We start from the raw sequence: 27,420 nt of genomic DNA, 5'->3' as shown, positions 1-27,420 counted from the left end.
TAAAAACAGTACAGCATCAAACATTAAAAACTTCCCTAAAGAGGGCTGCCTTCAGATGACTTAAAAGTAAAATAGTTGTTTATTGCTTTGACATCTGCTGGGAGGGCGTTCCACAGGGCAGGTGCCACTACCAAGAAGGCCCTCTGCCTGGTTCCCTGTAACCTTACTTCTCGCAATGAGGGAACCGCCAGAAGGCCCTCGGCGATGGATCTCAGTGTCCGGGCTGAACGATGGGGGTGGAGACGCTCCTTCAGGTATACTGTAAATCCATAAAGTCGCTTTGGGTCACTTTTGTGAGGAAAGTGACTAACAAATATTAATATATAAATGCAAAACTCACTGTAAGTACTGAATGGCAAGTTATGTATTCTTTCTCCTCTTGCATATATCACAACCTTAATATATCAGGCATAGTGGCAAAAGGAAGAGAGAAAAGCAGCACAGGCAAGAAGAAAATCTCCAATTTGTGGGTGGGACCCCTACTGGGACATGTGGCGATGGCTGGGGCTTCTTGTCGTCTTCTTTTTAAAGCACAGTTTGGTTGTTCACCGCAAGTAGTGATGGCTCTGCTATCAACAACCAGCCATGTTCACCCTACATGGCACCATTATTATTATTAGTGCCCCAGTGATGCCTCTCTAGAATGATGCTACAGCATTATGTGGCATTATTCCAAATAAGATATTGCGGTGGAACATAATGATGTGCCAGACCACCAATAAGAGGGCCATCAGCCACCACACCACTTTTAAAAAAGAATGCGGGCAGTCATTGCCACTAATCATAGTAAGCCCATGACTCTGAAAATTGATCCTACCCTTCCACAAATAAATCCCACCCACCCCCATAAAAAAATGGGGCCTATGAAAGCCTGGTAACATATTCAGCTGAGCACTATTCCTTACCAATATGGGTTGGGCTCTTAACCTGAGGTCCCACTTTAGCTAATGGGGCCTCCCGCGGCCGCCGGCGTACAATTTCTGTTCTCATCCTGAGGTAAAGTTCTTAACCTGAGGTACTACTTCCAGGTTAGCGGAGTTTGTAACCCGAAGTGTTTGTAACCCAAGGTACCAATGTATAGTGATAATCTCAACAGCCTTGTGATCAACTAACAATGGTTCACAAAAGACAACAATGAAAGCTGAGTTAATTCAGGCCGAATTTAGAAATATACCATTTGAACGGCAACCATGACATGAAAATGTATGACTTGGCTATGGCCCCGTTTCTTTTTTCTTCCAGTGGTTTAAACACAGCAAATAACATTAAAAAATAGGTAAAAAGTTTGTTTCACTGAAACTTTAAGAAGGCAATCATACTAAATGCAGACCAACATACTGGTGGCCTTTCAGTATGTTAAGCAGAGAGACAAGGAAAAAATTCTGCTTTAAAGATGAACTCTAACACTTGCATGTCTTATATGGATTAAGCTTAAAGTTGCTTGAATGTTCTCTGTGGTTCATCCTCTTAAAGACACAAGACTAATTACTTCTATACTTAGAGGCATAAACGAAGAACAGTAATAAAAGGGAACCAAGCAGATCCAGCCATGAAGCATAACATATCATGCCAGAGTTTTCAGTACACAAGGAAAATTAGGTAGCAAACTGAATAGTTTTCCTAGATTTCAGAAGGCTGACAAAAAACCCCAGCAAAACCCTACTCTTGAAGCATCATAGCCCAATAAACCAATCTAGCTAGGAGGAATTGTCCAGTAAATGAGCATGGCTAAAAGAGCATCCATTAACCACATATTTATATTCTACAGCCCTATTTGTGAGCTTTGATAAACACTACTTCAGCCTAGATATGGACCCATAAACTATATAGTTAACTTTTTCCTAAAACATTTACTTGAAAATTAATCTCCCCTCTTCTGCTTCAAAGGATGTGATTCTGAACATAACTTGTGACACATATAAGCAACTGCTCCTTGCCAGCCATGTATGTTTATTTTGATTTGTGTTAACCCAGTGCTTACTGTCTGGCTACAAGACAGTCAAGATGCATGTGTGAAATATATATAAAACATTATTTTTAGTCTGGTGCTTCAATCATGACTCATTAGGGCATAAAACTGTTAGGATATAGTTCCGTTCCACCTTAAAAGGAACAGGCTGTTGTGTGTCACATGCCTGTTTACTTCCAGCTCTCACTGGGAACTTCCGTTTTGTATATAGCTTTTTTTGTTGCTGCTGTTTTGCTGGGCACGAAGGCAAGCAGACATGTTTTCCTTTGCTCCTGAGCTATGCTGAATAAAATGCTGTACATTTTGCTTGCACATCTCTCTGTCCGCCTCTTCTGCTGTGAGGTGTTTTACACACACTGCTGACAGAGCGTGCACGGGTCTCTAAACTTATCTGAGGCTCGTGTCGCTGGCTGACTGATGCTGTTCCACGGGAGACCGGTGATCGTCCGGAGCCAGCTGGGGGCCTGCCTGTTGCCCCTGACTCCCCGGCAGTATCCCAACAACAGGGTTATGGGCCCAGCACGCTTCTGCTGTGCCACTCCACTTAATTTTAGAAATCAGAAATTGTCAAAATTGGAAGCAAATTGGATTTGTTTTTAGGTTGCATGAATAGTTTTGAGCTAATGGCCTCACTCAGCCAATCCTTAAATTGGCAAGGGAGGTTTTTTCTCACATATGCCCATTTGAGCCAACTGTACTACTTTACCAAGTTATTGTCTATGACTGAAAAGGCAGTGTTACTTCCAGATCATCTCTTTATAATTATAGGAGTCTAAGAATATTTGTGTTTATGTTCAGCTACTATATCATTTATATTGTCTGCTATATAAAACATTCTTTGATAATATAATTGATTTATTTAAAATATTTTTGCATACTCTCCTTCCCTTAAATGCCAATAGAACTCCAAGAAGTTGCATTCTATGTTGGTTTTGTAATACAAACATAAAAACAATACTGAACCAAAAAAATGCAGAGTAAAATTTGCCAGAATATCTCCACAAACTTCGCATCAATTGGTGGGAGCATGAATAGTGAACTTTTCAGGTTTGTGTGTGATTCAAACATTTTGGAGAGTAGGGTTCAGGAATTACTTCCCTGTTATGGGTATTCTGCTTGCATTGTTGCAATCTGGATAAGGCTTATATACATGAATGCTTCTGAAAGAGACTTGGGTTGTGTGGAAAATCCAGGAGCTGCTTCTTAACGATCACAAAAATAAACTTTTTTGTAAATCCTTTCTGTGCTCAGTTTGTAGATATAGAATTTGTGTGAAAATGTAATTTCTATTAGATAGTGATAGTTATCTGCTTTAGCATTAAGCATCTAATTGCAGACTAGAAATACATCCATTCAATTGATGTGAAGCTTGTGAAGATATTCTGGCAAATTTTATTCTGTGTTTTTTTCAAACAATTATCTAGAATTTCCTCTTTCCTGTGACATCTAAACAGATTTTTCCAAACCCTGGAAAAAAGCAGTAGGTTTTTAAGTATTCACAATCATACTCATCAGCCAGTCATTTGTGTATTCAATCTCTGGCAGGAATCATGCAAAGTTCAGAAAAAATAAAAGAGGGACTGGTGAAATGGGAAAACATGTTTAGTTGATTTAGGGCGCCTACTGAAGAGAGAGCAGGCAAAGTCCTTGGAGTCACATTGAAAGCACATCCCATAGTGAAGCCCTTCCTTTGCGCGCGCACACACCACGGTCACACGGCCAGCCTATCACCGCAGCTGGTTATTATGATGCATTATTTGCAAATCCGTTTCCCAGTGCTTACAAATACAAGCTGTATAGCCTCTATAACTGGAGGAGTCCCTGAATGAGCTCCCTGGACAGAGGCAAGCTGAAAAGCACACAGTACCTAGCACATATACAAGATTAATCAGCTCTGAGAAGTGGCCAACAATTTCATTTCAAATTAAGTAACTGCTTCTTCTAACCAAGCTATTTTTGAGCAAAGTACCTTTCAATTGCAACAATTGGAAAATCCACTCACTGTATCTGTAAGGACACATGGGGAAAACTGAACCATGGGTGGCTATTGTATTAATAGCTCCCCTGACTGCAATGTTAGAAGAGTGATGCTTAGCACTTCTTACAGAAGACAGGCTTCCCCTCCAGAGTCATTCATGGCACAGAGTGGTGTTAGCCTATCCCAATATTTACTGGGAAATACAGATCGCAAAGGTCAGACTTAGAGCCCATTTCCCTTTGCTCAGTGGCCATACTTACTCACTAACTACAAAAAGCTCCACCGTTCTATAAATATCTACATACTAAAAACTACATTTAGTTGTACACCAGCATGGAATTGTTTTGATTTGATTACTAATGCACAGAAACATATCCAGGTCACTCTATGCAAGGCAAGAACAGGATTAAAATGATCTGAAAATATATATATACTTCAGCCTAATTTAAGTAAAACAAGATACCGTGGAAAGGAAAGGAAGCATATACTTTATTTTCCCCTCAACAACTGAACTTGCCATTTCTGTAGTTCATTTTGATATTAACCAGAAAGAATTACTTGTTGCCTTTGGGTTACAGAATCATTTCTTAGCCCAATCATGCTTGAAAAATCATTGTATTTTTTCATAGTTTTTAAAGTTGAAATGTTTTTGTATCTGTGCAGCTTACATCAACAACCTTTATCTTTTGGTTAGCTAATTGCAGTCCATCGCTGAACAAAAAAACTATGACTTCATCAACATTTTACATGTAGCTAACTGGAGTATTCATCACTCCCTATGTGGATTCTCAGTGTTGCACCTTAAAACAGACATATTTGTAAATGCCTCCATTTTATTTACTGTATATGTACATATTAGCCTAGGCGTGTGTGCACATACAAACTCATCAAACAAACAGATTCTCATTTCTGTTTAACATACTATATTAGGAAGCAGGAAGGACTCAGACTTTACAGTAAGCCCCCCCAAAGGCAAAGAAACAAGAATTAAAGCTTCCTCAAGAAAACTAGGACATTGCCTGACAACCCACATTCTTGCTCATAACAAAGGAACGTACAGCCAAAGCATAAAGGAAAATAGAGGAAACTGAGCCTATGTAAACCTACAGCATTCTACTAAGGCCCTAGGGAGAGCGAATCCCAGTGATAATTAACAGAAGGAACAGGAAACCCTGAACACTGTATGCTCGGGTTGCGAACGTGATCCATGCGGGATGCACGTTCGAAACCTGCAGCGTCCGCAACGCTCAGCGGTGAGTCTGCGCATGCACAGGTTGCAATTTGGCGCATGCGTAAAGCGCGATTTAGCGCTTCTGCGTATGCACATCCGCCAAAGAAGAAGAAGAAGAGGAGGAGTTTGGATTTGATATCCCGCTTTATCACTACCCTAACATTCTCCTTTCCCTTCCTCGCCCACAACAAACACTCTGTGAGGTGAGTGGGGCTGAGAGACTTCAGAGAAATGTGACTAGCCCAAGGTCACCCAGCAGCTGCATGTGGAGGAGCGGAGACGCGAACCCAGTTCCCCAGATTACGAGTCTATCGCTCTTAACCACTACACCACACTGGTAACCCATTCCAATACTTCCAGGTTTCGGCGGTCCACAACCCGAAAAAATGCAACCTGAAGTGTCTGTAACCCGAAGTATGACTGTATTCTGAGCACTGGTGAGGAGGTATGAGAAGATACATTCTGCGTTCAGACCCACACGGTGATAGAAAAAATAATAAGGAAGAACTTGTGCCCTCTCTGGCAAATATGCAAACCTTAGTGTGAAGGGTTTCACTTGAGAACATTTGTTCTACACAAGAGAAGCTCCAGGCTGTTTCTTTTATGCTCCCATAGGAACTGCGCTGGACTTTTGGTGTAGGGAGCTCTCTTCAAGTGATACACACATCGCTAGAGGAAACACCAAACATAACAATGAACCAGAAACGGAGACAATGAACTTCTGGGCAAGTAAACACCCTGCTGGTGCATGGACCCCTCAGGGCTCATCTCCATATTCTTCTTTTAGAGAAGTAGTCAGTGGCACCAACCAACCTCTTATAAGACAATGAAGGCAAAGGTAGTAATTGCATGTCTTGAGTAGAAGACAGCTTTTGTCCCACATACTCTGCACTTTTAATAACAGTACCCCTACTTTGTAGGGGATGTGGGTGGCGCTGTGGTCTAAACCACTGAGTCTACGGCCACTAAATCACTGAGTCTACAGTCAGCAGTTTGAATCCCCACGACAGGGTGAGCTCCCGTTGCTTGGTCCCAGCTCCTGCCAACCTAGCAGTTCGAAAGCACATCAAAGCACAGTTATCGCTCCGGTGGGAAGGTAAATGGCGTTTCCGTGCGCTGCTCTGGTTTCTCCAGAAGTGGCTTAGTCATGCTGGCCACATGATCCAGAAAAAACTGTCTGCGGACAAACGTCGGCTCCCTTGGCCTGTAAAGCGAGATGAGCGCTGCAACCCCAGAGTTGTTCGTGACTGGACTTAACTGTCAGGGGCCCTTTACCTTTACCTTTTTACCTCTACTTTGCTACTAACATGAGTTTGACCAAACTGCAGGAGGCAGTGGAAGACAGGAGTGCCTGGCATGCTCTGGTCCATGGGGTCCATGGGATCATGAAGAGTCGGACATGACTAAACAACATCTCTGCTTTTCTCCACGTATGTAAATAGGAGCCAATTTTTTAAAAAAGAGGAAGGTGCTATGATGTCCAACACTGTGAAGCTGAAACCTCAACCCTGACACAAGTAACCTCAATATCAGGTCTTCCCCTAACTTAATGCCAATCACTTACTGCAGCGCCTTAACTTTCCTCTACAGAAGTCAACAATGGCCACTCACTTTTATGTAATAAAGTAAACTTTGTCTGCTATAGTGATGGGCATTTTACAGATTTATTAGGAGGCAGTTTGTCTAGCAGCCTATATCATTCAAGCACACTGTCTAGCAACATTTATCATATTAGCACACAGTCTCTCATAGTAACAGAAGCCAGTCCAATAAAAATTATCAGCTTACCCATTTCATCTTCCTCATTGTCTACTGCCAACTTGGCAACAACTGTCCACACTTAAGTTTAAAATTTGCCTAGAAGCCCAGCAACATTTAAGCGCTCAGCAAAAGATCTTTATTAGCAAACTATTTAATTGACAAGGAAATCAATAGTTCACTGAGAAGCAAAATACCACCCAGTAAATTAATACTTTAGAACAAAGCATGAAGGTACAGAACAACAACAAAAAACCTGATTGCTGTCTTTTTTTAAGACTGAGTCACAATATATTTCTATAATAGAGCGCACAGTATGGCTAAAAAAAGCTGAGTCTGGGAATAGGCAAGGCGTACTGATACAGATTTATTTTGGGAGGTTACATACCAAGGAGGATTTGAAAAAGAAATAGGAAATAACACTGTGTCTTGTACATCAGCCAGATCACTAAAGAATTTAACATCCTTTTTCCAGGCTCTCATCAACCTTTTCTATAAATAAGGATGCCAGTTGAATGCAAGTCAGTAAGTACAAAACCACAAGATGAACAATGTCAGTATCTTCTAGCAACTCATTAATAGTCATCCAAAATCCAGCTGGAAAGGGAAGAAAATGAGGCTTTACTCACACTGCTTCTCTTCTTGACTTCTTGCAAGCACAAAGGACTTAAATACCGATTACAAAATGATAGCATTCCCCATCTAGATCCTGGGGTGCTTTCAACCGAGCATCCTGTACTTGACTTATTCAAAACTAGTACAAAGGGCAGTTTGCTAATAATTATCAGCTTCTTAACATTTTAGAATACCTTGAATAATTACAGAGGAGTGTTTCCTGTCATATAATCACAGAATTGTTGAGTTGGAAGGGATCCTGAGAGCCATCTAGTCCAACCCCCTGCAATGCAGAAATGTTTTGCCCAAGGTCTGTCTGCACATGTGTCCAAGTTACAGGCTTGGTTGTTTAAAGCCTATGAATTTAAAAACAAATAAGCCACTATTTAGGCTGCAGTCGTGCAGTATGCACACTTACCCAGAAGTAAACACAACTGAACTTAATGAGCTTATTTCCGAGTAGATATCCAACTTTAAAACTGATATTAGTCATGTGTTCAACCATAAACAATTCAATTGTGGTTGCAATTTCCCCAAGTTCAGAGTGACATGAACATGTGATATTTTTGCTCATTTATCAGTATTTCAACTTGCTGCTGGGTTGGAATAAATACCCAGAGATCAGACAATGGGACTGTATGCAACAGCACATTCTGCAACCTAATCTGTTCTTCTGCAAGCATGATTTCTGAAATTAACGGGTCGGGTCGGCTCTTTCTAAAAGGGTGGGGAGGAAGCTAGGAAGAAGCAGTGCCAGGAGGTGGGTATCTCTCTCACACACACTCCTAAGAAGTTACTTTGTTTTATTTATCTTTTTAGTTCCATAAAAAGCAGCTTCCACTAAGGAATTCTCTTAACCCTTTGGTTGGTGATCAGTCCATGTTCTGAGGCAGTAATATGCAGCCAAGCCAGTACCTGCCCAGAGGAAAATTTTCATGGACACAAAGAAATGAGCACATCCGTAATAATCAAAATGCTTATCAAAGACATTATTGGATATTGTCACAAGGAAGGTAGAGAAGCAGGCTTCATACAACAGGGTTAGCAGTACAGAAGTTCCAAACAAAATTTTGCCATAAGCAGCCATGGGAAGAGACTTCATATGAAGGTCAGAAGTATGATACAAAATAAAAGAAGCATCACTATTATTGGCCAGTCAACATTTGTCTTAAGCAGCCTTGTAGCAGATACAAAAAGGAGCTGTCTGAAAATGGAAAAGAAAAGACTGTGCTGGGAAAGAGCGCAGGGACCATGAGTCAAGTGTTTCCAAACCAGTGGGTTGAAACCTGACGGTTAAGTTGCCAATATCAGGATCAGCGTTGCCCTCCATAGCGTTAAGAAAGGTCCAGGAAGAAGACTCACATATGGCCCTAAAGCAAAGGCACATCATCTTAATAATAAAAGGTTTAAAGGCATCCCACGCTGCTGAAGGTGAACGCACAACAGCTGTTTTGTGCTTATGAGAAAGAGAAAATACGATGGGGGGGTATCAATGCAAAAAAAAAGGTCCAGGGCGTGTGAGGGGTTTGGTTAGCAGCACCCAGGAGTCACACCTTGAAATACACCTGAGATATCAGACGGGGGCGGGGGCGTCTCCAGGTAGATCGGCGCTGGAGTGCCAACTCTTCCATCTTTGAAACGAAGCAGGGGGCGGCGGCTGTATACTTACCTGGCGGCGCTCCCCAATACGGGGCTATGAATGGGGTGCGAGATGTGGATAGCCGGGGGGGGGGTGTGGTGGAGAGAGAAAATATGGTCTATCCCACCTCCTCCCCGGATCCAGATCCGTGAGTCGGGGGGTGGCAGAGAGGGGGGAGGGGGAGAGGTCGCATCCAGGAGGAGAGCAAGGGGAAAACCCACCTTTAGGCGGGAGAACCGGGAGGAGGTGATGTTGCTGAGGGAGGTATTGGGGGGGGGTGTAGAGGGGGGGAAACCGCGTCCAGGGGGAGCCGAAGGGCAGTGGCGTAGCGTGGGTTGTCAGCACCCGGGGCAAGGCAAGTAATTTGCGCCCCCTAACCCGTGGATTTGCGCCCCCTAACCCTAACCCCCAGATGTTGCGCCCGGTGCGCCCGCCCCCCCCTGCACCCCCCAGGCTACGCCACTGCCGAAGGGGGCGTGTGAGGGGCTCGGTGGGGCCGGGGCTCCCCACCGCTCCTTACCGTAGACGCGGAGCCAGCCCTGCAGCTGGCACACCGACTCCCTCAGGATCCTCTCCAGCGTGCTGGCCGCCCCGGCCAGGTCGGCGGGCCCCGGCAGGGAATTCCTGAGGCGCTCCAGGCAGCCCTCCGCCGCTTCCGCCGAGGGCGCGCCGGGCTCCATCCTGCCGCCGCCGCCGCCGCCGGCTGCTCCCCTCCGCTCCTCGGTCACTGCACGCCGCCGCCCCGCGCCGGCTCCATCCCGCGCCCGGCGCCGCCGCCTCCCCGCTCCCGCCGCCGCCGCAGCCCGGGCTCCGCCGCCGCCGCTTCTCCCTCAGACCCGGCGGCATCGGCGGGCGGCATTCCCAGGGAGGGAGGCGCGAGCAATGGATCGCCGAGCCAGCCGGCCTGGCTCCCCGCCTGAGGCAACGGCGTGGGCAGGCAGAGGGCGGGCGCGGAGGCGGGAGGGGGGGGGGCTCGGCCAGGCGCACTCAATCGCCCATCGACGCGCACCTACAGGCTCGGACGCGCCCCCCCTCCCGCGCCCCCCCCAAGCCTTCTCGCGGTAGAGGCTGCGGATTGGTTGTATGCAAATGAAGGAGGGCGCCCCGAGGGGGTGGATTGGCTGTATGCAAATGAGGGAGGGCGCCCGGGGACTCGTGGTTGGTTCGCCGCAGTTGGCGGCGGCTGCTGCTGTTGCTTAGCTGGGATATTTATTTATTTATTTATACGCCGCTTGGTTGCAAGAAAGACGGTTTACAAAAAGACGAGGCAGTAAAAGCAGAGGAAACTTCGCAGCCCACACACACACACACACACACGTGTTCAAATGCTGCTGCTAAAAAGGATACAGAAATGGGAGACGTGAGGAAGTCAGGAAAATAAGTTAACTAAAGATGAGAAATTAAGAAAGAGGGAATTTTTGTTTTTCTTCTATATGTTTTTTTTCTTTTTCTTTCTTTGTGTTTAATGTCTGTATTTTTGTATTTTGTAATTTTCTATCTTTTTCATTTTTTGTATCTTTATAAACTTCTCTATTGATAAAACCTAATAAAATATTATTTTTTTAAAAAACAACAAATGCTGCTGCGCAAGATTGCAGGGAGATCCAGGCAACGCTTCTCTGTGTTTCCTTTCAGAGACGAGGCGCAGAGGAGGTGGGTGTCTTTGTGAAGCAAAGATCACCAGTGTTGAAGCGATGATTATTTAACATCAACTTTGTTGGACTGGTCATGTTGTGCGGGTGCCTAATGATCGTCTCCCAAAGCCACTACAGTGGTACCTCGGGTTACATATGCTTCAAGTTACGGACTCCGCTAACCCAGAAATAGTACCTCGGTTTAAGAACTTTGCTTCAGAATGAGAACAGAAATTGTGCTCCAGCGACGCGGCAGCAGCAGGAGGCCCCATTAGCTAAAGTGGTCCTTCAGGTTAAGAACAGTTTCAGGTTAAGAACGGACCTCCAGAACGAATTAAGTCCTTAACCTGAGGTACCACTGTACTCTATTCCGAACTTAAAAATGGAAAGCGTAATGCAACAAAAGAGGTTTAAAGACTCTCTCAAGGCAAATCTAAAAAAATGTAGTATAAACACTGACAACTGGGAAACACTGGCCTGCGAGCGCTCCAGTTGGAGAACAGCCTTTACCAAAGGTGTCATGGCCTTTGAAGACACTTGAACTCAGGAAGCAAGGGAGAAACATGCTGAGAGGAAGGCACGCTTGGCAAACCCTCATCATGATCAACTCCCGCCTGGAAACCTATGTCGCCACTGTGGAAGGACGTGTGGATCCAGAATTGGCCTCCGCAGTCACTTATGGAATCACTGTTAAAACCATGCTTATGGAAGACAATCTTACGCGGCTGTGAGTGATCACCAAAGAAGAAGAATGTGCTTGATTTGCGCATCTATAAAATCTTAGCCAGCCATGGAGGGGCTCACGGCATCAACACCCCAAAAAAGCTCTTCTTTTTCCCCCAGCCTTCGATTTGGACGGAAATCAAGCATCGTGCTCAAACTCTCTCTCCGGCTTGCTGCTTTTCCTTTAGTTCACATCACAGCCCCTCAACTCTGCTTCACCCACTAGCTGTGTCCTTCTAGGATTTCTTAAATTGAGGGAGGGGCACACCCATTTGTCATCTCGCACAGAGCCCCCATTCCTTTGTTCTCTTCATAGCCCAGCACCCAGGGGATCAACGCGGGAAGCGTATATTTTAAGACTTGCTGGGGTCCAGGGGTTAGAGGAGTCTCAACTCCCGCACCCCAACCTCATAGCAAAACCAAAACAGATTATAATTACCTCAGATTTCTGAGCATCTGAATAGGCTTGCCTGTACAAGAACATTTTTTAGAAGGCACTGTAGAGAGCACAGTGCTTTTCACTACCTGGGTCTTGAAGCAGATTACAATTATTTAAAAGTTTTGATTTAAAACATCAATCTCAAAAATTTAGAACCTCAGAAATTTAAAATTAAATAAATTACACAATATCCTTGAGAGAATTTAAAACGGAGAAACATTAATAAAGCAAAGACCTGAAAAAACATGGTTTTAACTAAGTGCCAAAAACTCAGCAGTCTCTTTCAGTTGATACATGTTCAGGGTTCAGCAAGGACAAAAATGGAATACCTGAGGGGTTTCTTTTATAATTATCTACAGCTCATTTTATTTTTTAGGGTGGATAACAAACTTTTTTATATGTCCTTTACCTATTGTTACTTACAAACCTGTATTTTACTAATCAGCCAAAGTGGTCCAGATTGCATTGCCTCAGAAGCAGACACAAAGCTTCAGTTGTGCAATTAATGTCTCTCTTGTGGCAAGTAACAAGGGGCAAGTTATTGATCCTTTGTCGCAGTAGCAACTTGAAATTTGTTTAGCATAAGCCAAGGGTTATCTAATTAAGGATACACAACTCTTCCTACACTTCATCTTAAGCGTGTTGGAAAAGCTTGTTCTTGCATTTGTGACATTTGGGTTGTTTCTACTGTGGCTTTGGGGATTTCTGGCTTGCTGAAATCAATGCCCTCTTTGACATACAGAGCAACACCCTTTCTGTTATATCCTTCCCTGCCCTTCCTATAGAGTTTATAACCAGAGATAACTGTGTCCCACTGTTTCTCTTTATTCCACCAAGTTTCCATTATGCTCACTGTATCAATGCCATCATATAAGACCAAGCACTCCAGTTTACCTATCTTGGCTTGGAGTCTTCTACCTTGCTAAAAAGTGGGATTTTGGACTGGGAAATGTTTGCTTATGTGGCAGTCCCAATTAGCTCACTTCATAATTTTGCAGAGTTCCTTTCTGTGATCACACCCATAGCCCGCCCACCCAGATAGTGGAACCTCAGTGGCTGGACTATGGAATATAGACCCTCCAACATTTCTCAAATGAAAATAGGGACATCCTAGGGAAAAGCGGGACATTCCAAGATCAGTTCCAGGACTGTCCCTGGAAAATAGGGACACTTGGAGGGTCTGTGGTAAGGGGTATTTATTTAATGTGGTTAGTAGTTTTAACCCTTGTCTGATTTCCCCCCTCTGCGATCTATGAAAGCTAAGACTTCAAGCAACATCAGAATATAGTCTTGGTAGTGGCCACCCCAATCTCTGCCTAGCATTGCACAAGATTCCAAGGGGTCTTGGCACTCAACCAGGGAAAACGAGACACAGTGGAGTCTGCAGTGCCTTTGAAATATTATTTATTTACACATATTTACACTTGAAGCTTTCAATGGAGAGAGAGTCACAGCATTCAGGAGGAGCTTGTTTCTTCACAGCAGCCCAGGATTGGATTCGGATAAATCTCTGTGCCTCTTACCCAGCCTGCCTTCAGCCAGCTCACCAAGATGGTTCTGGCCTTCACAGCAGCTCATGGAGTTTTCCCGCTTCATCCCCCAACTCTAAAGTTCAAAAGGACACATTTTTCTTGTGTGACATCATGCACTCCCCACCACTGTCGCACTGATGGGTTAATTACTTGCTTTATGTTTTTGTTTTTAATTCTTAAAAGGACTTCTATGACAGGTGGGGTCCTAGTCTGGAAAAGATGTTTAGCCTGTATTTTTCACTGGCCTGACATCTTCACTTCAGTAATCCTCATATTATCTACATTCCACCATTTATTAATTTCTAACATTCACTAACTCTAGAAGTTATGGGTGCCCAGGCACCCTGAATCTATTACCCCAGATCTAGAGCCTGGTACGTGTTTGACTGTCTTGCCTATAGTGGCACGAGGGGTGGAATAGTATCAGTACCTAAATAGGTTGACATATGCTGAACATCAACTGTTAAATATCACTGGCTGCCAAACGCCCTTCCATTTGTGATCTCACCATACTTAAGGGAGACAGCACATTTTTGTGTGTTCTACATATTCCTTGACTCCTTTCGTAATGGAAGCAAGGGTCAAGCTTTGAACTTTAAACTCAGAATGGAGTCCTAAATGTGCACATATTAATCTCCATTCCAAAACCAACAAGGCAAGTATAACTTTACAATATATTTTGCTTCCCCTACTCCTTTGCAAACAAGTGGGAATTGACCTGGCATTTGAACTTGGAATGTGTCCTGCATTGTGTGTCTCAAATTTTACGTTGATATTTTGATCTTTGAAGCACAAGATGGAATACTGAACAGGTGAGCTAAAAGCTAGAAAAGTTGACATGGTGTTACAACAACATTATTGCAGCTTTGCAGGCAGATAGGCTGGCACACATAGCTAGAGCTGGAATGGCTCTCTTCTTGGTCAGCTGCTTCTCTCAGGAGCAGCTGTGTGGAACAGCTTAGAGGTGGCTTCAGGGGGACATCCTGGACTTGCTGCAGGCAATAGTTGAAGGAAGGACATTGCCAATGTTGAGCTGCTCTCAAAAGAGCATGAGCTCAGTTTTGAAAAGCCTCTTATTTCTGCCACTGAGCCCTGGGCCCTTGCCAGGACACCAATTATGTAAGATTAGATTTGAAAACTGCCCTGCCTTGCCAAATCAGCACAGTTGGCCATTGTGGAGCTGATAAACCAAATTTGTTTAAAAAACAAATCTTTCTCCTTTACATCTGTAGGTGAGGCAGTGCAAGTGCTGGACCAGCGTCTTGCCTTGGTAATGGACTGGATGTGAGCCAACAAACTGAAACACGGTCCAGATAAGTCTGAGGCACAGTTAGTGGGCAGTTCCACAGACCAGATGGCTGCTCTTGATGGGGCTACATTGCCTCTGAAGGAGCAGGTACATAGCTCGGGGGTACTCCTGGATCCATTGCTGTCACATGAGGCTCAGGTGGCCTCAGTGGCTCGGAGTTCCATCAGCTTCAGCTGGTGGCCCAGCTACACCCCTATCTGGACAGGGATGGCCTAACTACTCATGTCTATTCTCTGGTAACATCTGCGTTAGATGACCGCAACACACTACAGTATATACATGGAACAACCTCTTAAGGCATTTCCTCCTCTTTTCAAGGAGTAGGGAATTGCTTTTATCAGCCTCATATTACACAGTAATTTCCTAACACAGCAGTGGGGAAACTGAGGCCCTCCAAATGTTAGACTGCAGCTTTTGTCAGCCATGGCTGCCATGCAATGGTGGAAGATGTCCAGTGGACCTGGCAGGGCTGTCAGTCATGGGGTGTGGCCAGTGAAGTTACAGAGGCATGGGTAGTCCCCCTTTTTTTCTCCCCATCCTCATCACTTGCCAAAATTGCCATTGTTCAAGTACTAAACACCTAACTTACCATTAGGTAAGGCTTACTTTCCTGCATCCATTGCGTCCTCAATAAATCAGCCAGCAGAGTTCTTCAGGGTGCTTTGTAAGCTGTTGATGCCTATATTGGTGGATATCTGGGACACCTCAAATACCCTCTGTGAGTTGCTTGCTAGGCATTTTGAGGACAATCTCTGTAGCGAGCTAGATGTCGTGACCAATGCGATCCCAAGTAAGGTTTCCAATGCTCCATCAAGTCCTGTGTTGTGCTATCAGTTTCGGTTTTCACAGCCTGATGACGTTGGCAGGGTGCTTCTGGGCGTGCATCCAGTGACATGACCTTTGAACCCTCGGAATTCACAGCTAATTAAAGCAAGCAAGGGAGGGTATTGGAAATATGCTCTCCTAGGGAAAGGACTTGTGTAAGACTAGACACTGCAAGACATGAAATGGCTTTTCAACCAGAAATCCAAGGCAGGGAAAGGAGAGGCTGTCTGTCTCTAGCCCAGGGGTCTGCAACCTTTAAGACAAAAAGAACCACTTGGACCCGTTTCCGAAGGAAAAAAAACCCGGGAGCCGCAAAACCATTGCAACATTTAAAACAAATATATCTCCAGAGCCGCGATCTGACAGCGGGCGGGAAGGTGACATCGGGACTAACGCACACACCGCCCCCATGCGACGTCACAGCCAGTACAGCGCCCGCCACAGTGGGGAGTGTCGGGGCGCACAATGCATCTCCTCCCCTCGCCAGTATCCGCCCCGGAGCCGCGGCAAAGGTGTAAAAGAGCCACATGCAGCTCCGGAGCTGCGGGTTGCAGACCCCTGCTCTAGCCCACCATCCACCTTCCCTGGGGGTCGCCTCCTCCCCCCTTGCCTCAGTTCCACACTTTGCTTTCTGTACCTGCGGATTTTGTTTGCATTAAGAATAAAGATAAAAGCTACACTGGGGGAAGCATGGGAGTGCCACAGAATGATGACTGTATTGTGTGGAGCCCCTGTTAATTATGAATTAATTATAAATTACCAGGCACAGCATTTCACTGCGAAACTAAATACTTCATCTGGAAGTGGCCCCACATAGGGATGTTGTCGTTAACCTGCATTTATTCAAATTGGTGATGTCTTCCAACAAGATAACCATAGCCTTGTTGTTTTGCCTGCTGTCATACCCGCTCTCACTTTGTGGGCTGAAATTGTTGTGTTGGATAATAAAGAGCTATCATGACTTACTGTCCTGTTTTCCACCTCTGTATTTAATAATTGTGGTAATTATTATTTTAGATAACCCATTATTATAGAATGCTTTATGCTGTAGTGACACAGGAATGGCTCGACTACCCATAGTTTGTTGCAACCCATTAGATATATAAAATGCCTCTGGTTTATTTATATTTTGTTGCTGTTGACATTTTTTCCTCCTTTGTTTCTGGGAAGCAGTTGGAACTGGACCCTTCCAGTCAAATCTGGTGCTTTATAACCCAATATAAACCTCAATGTAAAAGAATCCAGTACTAAACTTTACTAGATTAGCATAACCCTAGTGAGTAGTATCTCCATTTGTTTTAAATTGTTAGGTTGTGTTTTTCTCTCCATATTTTATTTTTGGTTTGAACAAAAAAACTTCTTTTGTTGTTCCTTCGAACACCTGTGCTTCATACATCTGCTAATATACAGATTAGTTGATCATATAAGCGTTGTAATTTGCAATTTTTAAAGAATCAAATTAAATTTGCACAACAAATGGTAGGTGCCCAGCCCCTTAATGGGTGCTGGAGCACCCAGGGCCCCAGGGCCTATGCTAACCTCAGACTAAGCCCCCTTGAACTCAGTGTGACTTTCTTCTGAGCAGACATGGGTAGGCTTGTGCTGTTGTGTGCATTAATTTCGGTGAGTCTACTCTGAGTAAAACTTACTTGAATACCAAACCTGCACCTATTAAAGTTCTATTAAGAGACTCCATTGTGTGCTCAGTTATATCCCATTAAACATCACCATCTTGAAATTAGTAAGCGTGGTAATTGTTGGCAGATTCAAAAATCAAGTGCTTATTTTGTTCATATGAGAACCAAGAACCAAGCTCAGAACTCATCTCACTATGGCTGAAATCCTATACTTAGGTGGGATGCATGTATCTGAACCAGTTGGACCTACTTCTGAGTAAACATTCATGTCTGCTCCCTTAAAACGATGATTCCACATACAGTTTCATTCTGGGCCATAGACTAGACCTAGATTTGGTTCCTCCCATGCTTTGCCAGAATGCTACCAGTCCAGACTGACAAAGGCAGTATTTTCAGAGGAAGATTGTAAAGCATATCATTGTGCTATAAATCAAGCTATGATGCTTATAAATCAAGGTATGATGCTTTATTTTCATGAAACTGCTCTATATACTGCTGCTAGGGAACAATTGTGACAGTAATAATTATTGTGGTTTTGAGAAAGATATCAACAAAGGCAAGTATTTTGAAAGGGCTGACCTTGCGGCTGTGAGGGACACAGTAGCATGTTTATCTAGTAAAAGGATGGTTTAGAAATTGCAGAGGCTATGGCTTCATTATTCTGTGCTCGACTGTCCTTCTGCCCTGGAGGTCCACCACGCTGTGGAGAGGTTCAGGCAACTCCCATTTATAGCCAAGCAAGCGACATGCCTGAGATTCTTTGAATGTAAGAAGCAAAAACTGTCCTGTTCACGTATCCAACATTTTAATCAACCAAATCCACAAGCAGTTATTGCGCTTTAAATGTGGACCGTCCACTGTGAGGACTATGTTGTGTTTCTTCTTATTACTTATAAGTGTTTGACTATAGTGTGGTGCTCTGCAGAGTAATATCGGGGTGAGGGGGGAGCATTTTCTACAAAGCAATTTCAGCTTCAACAGTTGGATATGTCAGAGATGGTTCATTTCGAGTAGCAAGTAGGAAACTAAGGTGGTTTGGGAAAGGGAAAGGCAGGTTCAAAGTGAAACAGAAGTAAGAAAAACAGTTATTGTTATTTTTAAAATGCAACAAACAATCATATCCCTGCATGTCTGCTTCCATATGCTTCTGTTTCTTGAACACCAGCCAGCCAGGCAACATGACAAACCTCTTCTGAATCTGAGGAAACTTCCCAAAGAAGTTTGTGACGTGACACATTCAAGGTCAGAAATCCCACTGGGCAGACTCAAACCCTTAGGCACATTCAATTTGCTCTTTAGAGCCAGTGTGGTGTAGTGGTTAAGAGTGGTTAAGAGTGGTGGACTCATAATCTGGTGAACCGGGTTCGCTTCCCTGCTCCTCCACTTGCAGCTGCTGGGTGACCTTGGGCCAGTCACACTTCTCTGAAGTCTCTCAGCCCCACTCACCTCCCAGAGTGTTTGTTTTGGGGGAGGAAGGGAAAGGAGAATGTTAGCTGCTTTGAGATAAAGCAGTGATAAAGCGGGATATCAAATCCAAACTCCTCTTCTTCTTCTTTAGAGCCAGGCTGCAAAAACGTGTAAGTCAGTTTTGGTAAGGAACTGTTGGAGGTCTGTTGCTATATATTGTGAAGGTGATATTTGACAAGCATTATGTGTTTAACCCAATTAAAGCAGTTCCTAAGTTTCCTAAGCTGCTTGTCAAATTAGCTTTCCAGCTACTTTCCATCCCATTATCTAATAGAAGTTATTTTTGCAGTGAATGTAGTGTAAAGGAATGGATCTCGCAGGAACTAGGAACTAGGGTCTAGAGCAGGGCTGGCCAATGGGCCTTCCACTTGCTTTAGGACTCTTAACTCCCATCAGCCCCAGCCAATGGGAGCCCCAGGAGTGGGAGTTGCAGTTCAGCAAAATCCAGGCGGCACCATGTTGGTTACCACTGGTTTAAAGTAATGGATCTTGAAGTCTCTTCCAGGAGATGCCATTTTAAGGAAGTCAGCAGAAATATGAGTGCATTAGGGACTGTACCCTGCTTGCTTCGCTCATCAACACCACTTACTTCCACCGCCACCAATTCCCCATCACAAACCCCCTCCCTTTACAGCTTTACACTTATTTATTTCATAAAGTTTATGCACTGCTTGGTTGTAAAAAAACCAAAAAACCCTCAAAACTGTTTGCAGAATGATAAAACAGTAAAACTGAGGAAAAACTCACAACCATGTTTTAAAACATACAAAGGTTAAAATACTAAAACAGATTAAAATTACCTAAACTTTCTAAGCATCTGGGTAGGCTTGTCTAAACAAGAACATTTTTAGCAGACGTCAGAAAGGGACGCTGCAAGAGCACCAATACAAATGTCACTCATGTAAAAAACCCAAAACAGTAAAATTAAAAATTAAAACCAGTGGATACAGTAATAGCTGCTAGTAAGCATACTGAAATTTCTGCGTACCAGGCAAACCTCCCAGGGCACCACGACTGAACTGTCTCTTCCTCTGGCCACCAACTGGCTACATCCCAAAAGCTGGGTACTGATTGATGCCTCAGATGGTGAATGTAACACCTGGACAGGTCTAAGTGAAACAGTCAACAGAATGTGAAGGGTCAGTGGCCTCTCCCCACCCTGTATGACAGTAATATGCAGAAATATGTATTTTACCACTTTTCATTCTTATGCAACCTGTGTGACATATGATTAGGATCCCATCAGGATCCCTTTGACTGAAGACTGAAGACTGTAGGCACAAATAGACCTTGAATGCTATTTGATGGTAGCGGCTCACAGCATCCATACCTTTTCGCAGCAGAGCTTATATCTTTACACCTTCAGCCTTTGGGGTTTGCTCTTCAGTGGCTCCTTCTTGCCTGCAAGAGACCCCCAAAGCACAGCAGCTCTCAAATTACCACCATGCTTGTGTTTAAGCAACCGGTCATTAGGCTGCTGTTGTGCTTGCTTACTATTTCAGAAACATCTCAAGAGTGTTCCCTAGAGAAAGATCAGTGATGAGCAGAGCTGTTTCTGGAACCTTTTGACTCATGAGTTTCTTGGGAAGTCAGTCACAGATATTAGTCATTCCATGAGGCATCTGCAGACAAGAGCGTGACTTGAAGACCAGGATACCAAGGTTTCCCATCTCCAAGGGGAGATGAATAGCTTCTTTGATGAGGGATGGAGGCTGATGTGCAGCCCCGCTGGTGGCAGAGAGGGTTAAATATTTAAAAGCCAAGTCACTGCCATCGCTGCTGCTCTGCCCCTTCATCTCTTGCCAGCTGTCTGCAGGATATATTCTCTGACATTCAATTTCTACCTCTCAAAAGAGGCTGCCGTGTGGCTTTGAAACTCATTGCTGTTTGCTCTTTCCAGCTTCCTCTCCAAATGCTGGGGGGGGGGAGGAAGAGGAGCCACATGTGTATTTCTTGACAAAGTGGCCTCTGAAAGTTTATGGCACAATATAGTGGTTAGTTTTCGAGCACTGCCCACTGGGCTCTGCTGTTTTTACTACAACAGATGAACATTGTTACTCTGATTAAATGTACATGTCAAGCACTTCATGACATCATGTTTCTTCCACTGGCCAAATGATGGTTAGAAGTGACACCCAACACTTTGTCTGTTCTGGGACACAGATCACAGTCTAGCCGAGGCAAAGGCAAACTCGGCCCTCCAGATGTTTTGGGACTACAACTCCCATCATCCCTGACCACTGGTCCTGTTAACTATGGGTGATGGGAATTGTAGTCCCAAAACATTCGGAGGGCCAAGTTTGCCTATGCCTGATCTAGAAACACCCCTGAATCCTGGCCTTGCCATAAATGCTTAGTGTACAATTTGGGGGAGGGGCGGGGGCACAAATGAACAATACGTTGTATTTGAAAATAAAGTTGCTACATGAAGAACTGCCATTTATTTTCAGAAAGCTCTCCATACAGACCAAAGTAGGAAGGGCTTATAATAGCACCATAAATTATCTAGCCTTCTTGAGAGGATACAAACCCATTTGAAAATGTACCCCTCAAACTCTTTCATAGCTCTCCCCAGTCAGTAAGTTGTTTATTTTTTATTTTTTTATTAAATTTATATACTGCTCTTCATCCGAGGATCTCAGATAACTGAAAAACTGATAGATTCACATATGAGTCTTGCTTTCAGACATGAATGTTGTTCATCCTGCTGACTTCAAGTACCAGCATTTTCAGGCAATAACAATTTTATTCCACCGCCTCCTTGCAGTCGGTGGGCAATTCAGGGGCTGCTTCTATTGGGGAGATTTAATTGACTAGGATTTCTCAACTTCTCTGCCACATGCTTTGCATACAGAGACGGGAGCCCTGCCGCAGTCTCTGCCTCCCCATTTTAAAGGGATGTCAGGTATCAGGGCTGGAAGAGATCTCTGCCTTCTAAGATCTTGAAGAGACACTGCCACCCCAGACAAAACCAGCCAAGTAAAATAGCCCAGATCAACGTAATGTGGCTTCATTTATTGTATGGCTTAGCTGTAAATTATCCTGCGATATCAGGTGGCATCATCTGGAAAAAGCCTAATAGAATTATTATTATTATTATTATTATTATTATTATTATTATTATTATTATTATTATTTATTTGTATACTGTCCTTTATCTGAAGATCACAGGGTAGTTCACAAGATAAGGAACATAAGAAGTTGTCGTCTTATGTAACAAATGTACATGACACACCAACTATTTTTATTCATTTATTCATTCATATATACCTGGCCTTTTTCCTTGACAGGGGCTCAAGGCAGCTCACAGATAAAATAGGAACGGCTAAAAACATGGGGTGGGGGGACAATTAAAAAAGCAATTAAACAGTAATAGAATTAAAGCGATATGTAAATATATAAGATCTATAAAAAAAACCAGATTACAAATTTAAAAATAAAGGGCATAGTCCTATCATTAGAAGCAATCAGTTCCCTAAAGCGAAGAAAATCTTCACCTGCCAGCAGAAAGACAAGGAGGGAGCCAGTCTGGCTTCTCGTGGGAGGGAATTGCAGAGTCTGGGAGCACCCACAGAGAAGGCCCTGTCCCGCATCCCCACCAAACCTTAACTTCCTCTACCGAGTACACAGGCCTAGCAAGTGTGGGTGGGTGACGACCTATTTGGGTTCTTGAATATGCCTCCCTTTGACATTGCAAAGTCCCCACCGGAATCCTCCTGCCAGAGGCGGCCTTGGGATCCTTCTACTAATCTCTCTGGACCACTGCAAAATCTGGGTGACATGGGAGATCCGTGAATAGGATCCCATTAATTTGCATTTTTAAAAGTTAGGGCTAGCGACAGGCCAGATTGAGAGCTTTTGGATGATAGAGGGGGTGGGGGGGACTCAGAAAGATTGGTCCTTGGCACCAGGGCTGGATTTCGGTTTGATGAGGCCCTAAGAATAATAATGTATTATTTGTACCCCGCCCATCTGGCTGGGTTTCCCCAGCCACTCTGGGAGGCTTCCAGAGAGACCAAAAATACACTAAAATGTCACACATTAAAAACTTCTCTGAACAGGGCTGCCTTAAGATGTCTTCTGAATGTCAGGTAGTTGTTTATCTCTTTGACATCTGAAGGGAGGGCGTTCCACAGGGCGGGTGCCACCACCGAGAAGGCCCTCTGTCTGGTTCCCTGTAACCTCACTTCTCGCAGTGAGGGAACTGCCAGAAGGCCCTCAGGAGATGGACCCCGGTGTCTGGGCTGGATGATGGGGGTGGAGACGCTCCTTCAGGTATACTGGGCCAAGGCCGTTTAGGGCTTTAAAGGTCAGCACCAACACTTTGAATTGTGCTCGGAAATGTACTGGGAGCCAATGTAGGTCTTTCAAGACCGGTGTTATGTGGTCTCGGCGGCTGCTCCCAGTCACCAGTCTAGCTGCCGCATTCTGGATTAGTTGTAGTTTCTGGGTCACTATATGGTAATTTATGGACCTAATAGGTATCCAAATCCATTTGCACATAACAAATAGGAGCCTACACAACACAAAACACTGTTGCTCTATGTAGGTTTTATTTTATTTGTTTTTTATATTATATTTTGGAAATGTATATCCAGTTTTTTCCCCTTTAATTTTTTGGGGGCCCCCCAAGAGAGTGGGGCCCTGAGCTATAGCTTGTTCAGCTTATACGTAAGTCCGGCACTGCTTGGCACCCGCATTTGCAAGGCTGGGGAGGCGGTGTCCGGGGGGGGGGGAGAGAAAGGATCGCCTCCCCCTCTCCAGGAGACCTTTCCTCCTCTCCCCGCCGGGGAACGGGAGGCTTCTGGTGCGGAAGGAGAGCAAGGCTCCGTCCGATCCGCTGGATTCAGGAAGAGGAGAAGGAGGAGCGAAGCAGCGCCGGGAATCCGCGCCCAACTTGCTCCGCCGCGCGACGACGGCGAGGGGAAGCGGGTCCCCGGGGCTGCGCCGCTTTGGGGGAGCCGGGCGCGCTCCCGGGCTGCAGGTGCGAGCTCGGGAACCCGCCCGCTGTCGCTTTCCGTGGCCGCTGGATTGCGCAGCTTGCGCGCGGAGTTTGCGCTTTTCTTCCCGGCTGGGACAGGAAGATCCTTGGCGCCCCCGGCATCCAAGCCGGATGGATGCGCCCCCTTCCTTAGCATCAGCCCTGCTCCCCCCGTGAGCGCCCCTCTGAATCCCCTCCAAGGAGCTCAGGGTGGTGTACAGGGCTCTCCTCTCCCCCCCCCCATTCCAGCCCCACAACAACCCTCTGTGGTGACTGGCCCAAGTTCACCCAGGGAGCCTCATGGCTGAGTGGGGATTCGAACCCTGCTCTCCCAGATCCTGGGCCGACATGTCTGACACTCTATTTTACACAAACACACCATTTTTATTTATTTTCCATTTTATAATATACAGTGGAGCTGAGACTCCAATACTTTGGCCACCCCATGAGAAGAGACGACTCCCTGGAAAAGACCCTGATGTTGGGAAAGATGGAGGACACAAGGAGAAGGGGATGACAGAGGACGAGATGGTTGGACAGTGTTCTCGAAGCTACCAGCATGAGTTTGACCAAACTGCGGGAGGCAGTGGAAGACAGGAGTGCCTGGCGTGCTCTGGTCCAGGGGGTCACAAAGAGTCGGACACGATTAAACGACTAAACAACAACAACAACAACAACAATATACAGTGGTACCTCGGGTTAAGTACTTAATTCATTCCGGAGGTCTGTTTTTAACCTGAAGCACCACTTTAGCTAATGAGGCCTCCCGCTGCTGCCGCACCGCCGGAGTACAATTTCTGTTCTTATCCTGAAGCAAAGTTCTGAACCTGAGGTACTATCTCTGGGTTAGCGGAGTCTGTAACCTGAAGCGTATGTAACCCGAGGTACCACTGTATGTTCACATCATAACACTCGACTTTATGTCCCTGGTTCTTTGGAGCCTGTCAACGTCCTTCCCTCCAACTCAAAATTTTAAATAAATATAGAAGGGTAGAAAATTTCTCATTACAAGTCTTCAGACAACGCTGCTAGTGATGTTAATTGTTTACAATAATCTTTCAGATATCGTCTAAATTTACTCCATTCCTTTCGGAATGCTTGATCTTGCTGGTTTTGGATTTTTCCTGTCAGCTTCGCCAGTTCTGCAAAGTCCATCATCTTCACCTGCCACTCTTCTTTTGTTGGTACTACTTCTTGTTTCCATATTTGGGCTAGACATGTCTGACACTCTAAACCACTAGACCGCCCTGGCTCTCCACAAGTAAGTCCCACTAGCGGAAACCCATGCAAGGACGTCCGCTGTGGCCCAACAAGGCTGCTCTCCCGCCTGTCCTCGTGTGTCCCCAGGTTGACTTGGGGGCTTTGTGGTCATCAGGAGGAGGAGTTTGGATTTGATATCCCGCTTTATCACTACCCTAAGGAGTCTCAAAGCGGCTAACCACCTCCTTTCCCTTCCTCCCCCACAACAAACACTCTGTGAGGTGAGTGGGGCTGAGAGACTTCAGAGAAGTGTGACTGGCCCAAGGTCACCCAGCAGCTGCAGGTGGAGGAGCGGAGACGCGAACCCGGTTCCCCAGATTACGAGTCCACCGCTCTTAACCACTACACCACACTGACTCTCATCCTTATTTGGAGGCTTGCTACTTGCTTCTCTTTCCATTTATTTGGTGTGTGCACGATGCAACGGAAGGGAGTCAGCCCCGCGACAACTAAGGGCCCTCTCATCTCTCTTCAGAATGCAGTCAGGCAGTCAGCCGCTCTAAAAGCGCTCAGTAGGCACTTAATTTCAGGGGGTTGGGCTAGATGACCCCCGTGGTCCCTTCCAACTCTACAATTCCATGATTCTGTAATAGTAGGCAACTTTGTTGTAGAACGTGGAATGGGTTCTCCTAGCCCCCATTTATAGTGTGAAGAAAACACTGGCCAAAGAGAATAGAGAAGATGTTAGCGACTGACGCTTGTTGAAGCCATGCATTCCAGAGGGGGAAGCCGTGTTAGTCTGTTGCACCAGTTTTCCAGGCAATGTATTTGCTGGTGTGTAGAGGACAAGGCTTTGAGCAGCGATATGCACCATATTTTTCGCTCTATAAGACGCACCAGACCATAAGACGCACCTAGTTTTTGGAGGAGGAAAACAAGAAAGAAAATATTCTGAATCTCAGAAGCCAGAACAGCAAGAGGGATCGCTATACAGTGAAAGCAGCAATCCCTCTTGCTGTTCTGGCTTCTGGGATAGCTTCGCAGCCTGCATTCGCTCCATAAGATGCACACACATTTCCCCTTACTTTTTAGGAGGGAAAAAGTGAGTCTTATAGAGCAAAAAATACGGTATTTCCTGATAGCTGGAAGGAGGGTGTGGAGATCACACAGGGTCCCCGGACGTCGAACGGTCTATTGATTCCTGTGCCACCACTGTGCTCACTTCCCCACTGCCACCAACCAGTTACTCTCTGGTAAAACACTGAGCCCAGTCAGTTGTTAAAAGTGAACCAACCCCCCCCACCAAATTTATTTTACACACATTAACAAGTTTATGGTTTCTCCGATAACATTCCTGTCAGTATCTTAACTTTAGTTTCTTTACCGACCTATACCTTCCTAATACCTTCTGACTGATTATCTCAACTGTTTGACTGACGCCTCTTAACAGATTCTCTCACTTTCTCACACCAGACTAGCCCAACCCACAGACGTATCTTCTCTGTCTCTTCTACCTCCAGACTGACTTCTCAACAACTCTGACGAACTAAAAAAACCCTCTGTGCTTAAACCTTATACACAGTTAACTCTACTCCCTGGGTTCCCATTGGTTAGACATTTTACAATTAGTTAACTCTTTCCCTATGAACCCAGTATGATGTCATACACATAGGGGGGCAAACGCCACAGAGGCTGAATATTTTCCAAACTAAGAGTAAGACAAGTTATGCAAAGGAAAGATCCACGATAAGATTTTCTCATAGATCAGAGGCCAGTGATTCCATCTAGCTATGCCTAGAGGGGGCACTAATTATTTATTACTACTACTACTACTAGGGGACGCGGGTGGCGCTGTGGGTAAAAGCCTCAGCGCCTAGGGCTTGCCGATCGAAAGGTCGGCGGTTCGAATCCCCGCGGCGGGGTGCGCTCCCGTTGTTCGGTCCCAGCGCCTGCCAACCTAGCAGTTCGAAAGCACCCTCGGGTGCAAGTAGATAAATAGGGACCGCTTACTAGCGGGAAGGTAAACGGCGTTTCCGTGTGCGGCTCTGGCTCGCCAGAGCAGCGATGTCACGCTGGCCACGTGACCCGGAAGTGTCTCCGGACAGCGCTGGCCCCCGGCCTCTAGAGTGAGATGGGCGCACAACCCTAGAGTACCTTTACCTTTACTACTACTACTACTACTGTTACTTTTATTACAATTTATTATCCGCCCTTCATACTAAGGTCCCCTAGGTGGGTTACAACAATTAAAACACAACATTTGGGTAGTGCCTTAGTAATGTTCTGCTCCCAAATAATAAGGTATCTTTTTGCGATGCAAAACTTTGGAAGTTTTTGAGTTGTTTCTGGAACTTATGATTGAAGCCTGATATAGGCACGTCACTGGACCATGCTACCTGGGACACCCTGCGCTATGCAATCGCTGAGCGTCATTGTGGTGTAGGGGTTAAAGTGCTGGACTTGGGTATGCGATATGCGAGAGC

At 45.1% G+C, this 27,420-nt stretch overlaps 1 protein-coding gene across 3 annotated transcripts in view; it reads right to left on the bottom strand.

Moving 5' to 3' along the window:
• RASAL2 (RAS protein activator like 2) overlaps positions 1-9,887 on the bottom strand; it is a 236,858-nt gene extending 226,971 nt beyond the window's left edge. The window contains exon 1 of one of the 3 annotated variants that reach the window (XM_082229010.1): positions 9,711-9,887. In XM_082229010.1, coding sequence (XP_082085136.1) covers positions 9,711-9,870 — 160 coding nt within the window. In that variant the 5' untranslated portion in view covers positions 9,871-9,887. The remainder of the gene's footprint in view (positions 1-9,710) is intronic. The other 2 variants (XM_082229011.1, XM_082229012.1) reach the window with 2 other exon arrangements.
• Between the last annotated feature and the right edge of the window lie 17,533 nt (positions 9,888-27,420).

The sequence above is a fragment of the Podarcis vaucheri genome (genome assembly GCF_965113315.1).
Source record: "Podarcis vaucheri genome assembly, chromosome: 6".
Taxonomy (NCBI): domain Eukaryota; kingdom Metazoa; phylum Chordata; class Lepidosauria; order Squamata; family Lacertidae; genus Podarcis; species Podarcis vaucheri.
This window is presented reverse-complemented; position numbering and strand designations above follow the sequence as displayed.